Source organism: Microtus ochrogaster, chromosome 10, assembly GCF_000317375.1.
Source record: "Microtus ochrogaster isolate Prairie Vole_2 chromosome 10, MicOch1.0, whole genome shotgun sequence".
In the NCBI taxonomy this organism is placed as follows: domain Eukaryota; kingdom Metazoa; phylum Chordata; class Mammalia; order Rodentia; family Cricetidae; genus Microtus; species Microtus ochrogaster.
In genome coordinates, this window is record NC_022016.1 from 70,580,871 (window position 1) to 70,585,502 (window position 4,632).

General features: G+C 47.8%; 1 protein-coding gene across 1 annotated transcript in view; it reads right to left on the bottom strand.

Annotated features, from left to right (window-relative positions):
• Positions 1-1,305: 1,305 nt before the first annotated feature.
• Positions 1,306-4,632, bottom strand: part of Slc35d1 (solute carrier family 35 member D1) — a 42,611-nt gene continuing 39,284 nt past the window's right edge. Inside the window, exon 12 of the mRNA XM_005353486.2 lies at positions 1,306-3,556. Within this exon, the coding sequence (XP_005353543.1) occupies positions 3,448-3,556 (109 nt within the window). The 3' untranslated portion in view covers positions 1,306-3,447. The remainder of the gene's footprint in view (positions 3,557-4,632) is intronic.

Genomic DNA, 4,632 nt, shown 5'->3' on the forward strand with positions numbered 1-4,632 from the left:
GGTGGTGGGAGGAGGGGACCAGCTGTTGCAAGCTGTCTTCTCACCTCCAACCCATGGCACACATATGCATGCACGAACACACAAACCAATAAATTTTAAGAATTAGTTTCAAATACCAGTTTTCTAAAGGTACTGTGCTGTATATCTTTTTTTTTTTTTTTTCCAAATTGACATAAGCTAAACTCAAGTGAGGAAATAGCTCTAACACAGTGGCCCGTCGGGCAGTCTGTGGAACTTTTTCTTAAATAATGGTTGATGTGGGAGGGTCCAGATACTGTGGGTGGTGCCGACTTTTGGGAGATGGTCCTGGGTCCTATAAGAAGACAGGCTTTGGGAACCCCTGATATGTGCTGACAACCCCTGATGATATGGCTTCGTGGATGGATGATGGATGGATGGGGTCCTACCTCTGGGAACCCCTGAGACGTGCTGATAATCCCTCAATCAAGGCTTCCCTCTCAAGTGACTCTCAGCTGTAGCAGGCCGACTAGGACAATATCCAAAGGACTGAAAGCAGAATCTTGACATGAAGAGCCACGCTCACAGCAGCGGGCTCACAAGAGCCCCACCCACATGACCCATCAACGGTCTGTGCTTGAGTGCACACCAGAGCAGCAGCACCCTTCAAGGAAAGCCTGATGTGCAGCACAGAGGACAGACTGTGTGAAATAAACCAGTCCCAAAGACAAAGACTGCAAATCTCTCTTGCAGTAGCCTAGTCAAACTTGGAGAAACAGGATCTGGGGAAGTCAGGGACGGGAGGAAGGGGAAATGGAGGCCTCTGGCCAATGCTCATAGCTTCAGTTTAGAGAAGGAACCTGGGGACGACGGCACAGGAAGGTGGACAGGCTCTGCATACCTGCAGGAAGTTACAATGGTAACTTCTTAAAAAGTACCTCAGTGTGCACTGACCTCTACAAACCTTAATGTACTTCCATCTCTGTTGAGTCTGCTGTGCCAAAGCAGCTGTCCTGCTAAGTGCATTCACTCAGGAAGCATTACCTAGTAAAAGTACTCAACACACACACACACACACACACACACACACACACACAGAAAAAACCCCAACTCATCAAGCAGATCAAACGTCCTGAAGACAGGTTAGCACTTTTCTCCTCCAGTTCATCAGAGGCATGTCAAAGACACTGACTACGTAATCATCACAGGTACTATTTTTGCAAAGTGTTAGTACTGAACACTGTCCCCACGTCTAACTGCAAGCCCTGCATGCACGTCACCTTCTTAAGTGTGAGCAGACACCTAGCTCTCAACTGCTCTTGACGCAGGAAAGAATTCTAATACACATTTTCCAGAAAAAGTATTTATTTGACATCATTAAAAAAATATTTAGGCACATGATTTTTTTTCATGTTTATGTCACCTGATTGACATACCTCAATGCTCAGGACCTTTTAAAAACACTAAGGAAATTGGTGAATAAAATCTGTACTGAAGAAACGTGAGAGGCGGGCACCTGGGGGCGAGTCAGTCATCAGCCCGAGAAGGGAGCATCTGTGAACAAATACTACAAACATTTCTGTGAGACAGTAAAATCTAACCAGTAGATTTCTTCTTTAAAAATATTTTCAAAATAAAGTTTAAAAAACATAACACTAGAGTCTCTCATCATTCCACAAGGTGAGACGCGAACAGGAAGAATAGACGGCAGGCTTGGAAGAGTGATGGCAACAAGGACCACCGACAGCTGCCCGAGGTTGAGGAAGCAGTCCAGTGTGTTTAGTTCTGAGGCGAGGGAGGAAGGCCTGGAAGCTACCTTAGGGTGACAGCTGAGTCTTCACTGAACCTCCATTCTGAAATGCAACTACCTCCCACTGAGATAGAAAATAGTTCTCGCTTTTTCAAATTTGCCATCAGAATATGAAAATACTTTTCTTCTTAAAAAGCAGAATCACAGTGGCTGTAGTTATATGGAGAGCATTTTGTTTTGTGTTTTCAAAAGGTAAGAGGACTGAGACTGTCTCCCCAGGGAAGGGAAACTCCACACAGCCTGTTCATGGCACAACCAGCACCGCACAGGTGGGAAGAAGAGCATCCACAAGAGAGGGCTCAGGGGAGGCAGTTCTGGGGGCTGCATGGCTCATCTGAGCTAGAAGATGACCCAAGGACCAAGTCCTCTGAAATGGAAACACTGTTCTTTTGGGGTAGACCTAAAATGAGCATCTCCCCAAAACTGTGCAGGCAGAGGCCTCGCCTACAAATCACTGCATTCTCTCATCTGCGTCCTTTCCGCTAAGGTCAGACCTCTGGCCGAACACTTGTGAGTGCCAGACTATATCCTGTTTATGTGTCCACATGCTGGTCACGAACCCTTCACTCACCAGAGGAGCCCCAAGACAAAAAGCAAAGGGGCCCAGCCTGAGCCCTCGGTGTGCCCGTGAGCCGACCAAGAGAGAGAACCACTAATACTCTGTGGAGACCCCGCCTCAGCTTTACTGACCAAAACCTCTCACAGATTCCGGATACAAGGCTGCAGAAAACTTGCAAATGTGCTTTTTTATATATAATTTATATTCAAGGTGGAGCCTACAAATAAAATTTTTAAATAGAGGGGAAAAAATATCACAACTCTCCTATTCCCCAATGAGGCACAAAAATTATAGACTACAGCTCTTCAGTGCCTCCCCGGGACTCCGGATTCTCTGGGGAGTAGGCAGGGCCGGTGCTTCTAACGTCACAGGCCTGCAGTTCTGGAGGCTGAAGTGACCGGTGCACAGTCCCAGTTTTCGAGCTGGTCAGAGAACCACGTTCTCCATCTTACATTCAGTCTATGGCGGGAGCGAGCTTTTCTCGCTACCACCAGCTTGTCTCTGCATCCCCGCACTCAGTTCAGTGCTCAACAGGCATGAGCAATGCACCCCTGGTGAGTGAAGAACTGAGTAACAACCGGCTTCCTCCACCCCTTGCTTGTCTCCTACTGAACAAAGAGGAACCAGACATTCCAAGGCACACTCTGCTCACCCCACACAATCCAGGGAAGTAAAACACTTCACAAAAGCCTCGTGGGGTTTTTAGTGCCAAATTTGTCACCTTTGGCAAACGTAGTGATACTATGAACATAATGCAATTAAAAAAGAAAGAAGTTCAGATCCTCTGCTGCATTCCCAGCTAACCTGCCCCCGGAGACAGCCCACTGGAAGGCAGCTCTCGCTGGAGCACATTGTATATCCTGCCAGGGTCACCTGGATAGTAAGCTACAGGGCACATGTCAAAACACTTGATGCTTCACTGTCGGAGAGAAGAAAAATAAATTAAACCCACCCAGCACATTTTCCAGTCTGATATAAATTAATTCAAACATAGTTCACATACAGTCAATAAATTTTCAAAGGCAACAATCAATCCTAGGGTCATACAATTGCAAAGGAATATTACTCCCCAGTCAGGACGCCTCAGTGTCTTCAGGGTACATGAGCGGGGGCCGTCAGGTCATACCGCTCCTTTCCCCTTGGTGTCCAGCTTGTTACTGGTCTCTGACTGTTTGCTCAGCTGCTCCTCCGTGAAAGTGATGTAAGAGTACACCAGGCTTCCAGCAATACTGCAAGACAGACAGCCATCATGAGGGAGGGAAAGGAGAAGCGAGGGCTGAGTCATGTCCCTTGTAATAGGGAAAAGTCTGATTAAAATTTAAGTGCTCTGCCGTGAGAAATTACTATATAAATCCACACGATGGAATACTACATACCCATTAAAATGCTGTGAAACGAAGCAGAAAATGACATCTTAAATGAGAAAAAATGCACAAAACATTAAATGGTGGTCACCTCTATATGAACCACAGCACCATGGATATGAGCTGCAGTTTGTACTGGAAAAGAGATCTGGGAGACAGACCAGGACCATTCTCTGCGCTGCAGCGGGCTGCTAGGGTGCTAGGTGGCTCCTCTCTAGTGAGAAGCGAGCTCACAGCCTATGGCAGCTGGTTACTAGCATGCCTCACCTGCTGCTCGTGTACCGCACACCAGAGTGCGTCCATGGAGACGATGAGCTCTGTTATTTCTCTGAGGGGACTTCACACCTTTCTGCCTCCAAAACTAAGCTGTAAGCTGGAGGGGGGTCACAAACAGCATGCCTGCCTGACTCCCACTTGAGGCTGCCAGTACTCATTTCACTGGGTCACCAGCCAGCTGAGAGCCTGGGCTGGACTTCTCCCCTTAAACTTATCCTGCTCTGGATCTGGCCTGGGCCCCATCTTCATCCTGGCCACAAGGCTCATTGGCATGTCGCTCATTTAAAACTCATTCTGTTTTCCTCTGGGCTTTGACGTCGCAGCCAGGCCAGCTGTAAAGGGTGAAAGCTGCCAGCCTCAGGCTCCCATGAGGAAGGAACTGAAGTTAGGAGCTAATACATCACTACCCACTCTGAGCCCTCCCTCCATCCACACTATACCAAGCTTCCTTTAGTCTAACCTCCCTAGCACGATTCCTGCGGACCACCTCCCGAGTGCTGGGATTAATGGTGCGTGCCACCACTGCCCGTGTGCTCAGGAGGCAGAGGCAGGAAGATCTCCATCAGTTCCAGCCTAGTCTGACCTACAAAACAAGTTCCAGGACAGCCAGGGCTGTTACACAGAAAAACTACAAGAAGAAGGAGGAGGAGGAAAAGCAGGAGGAG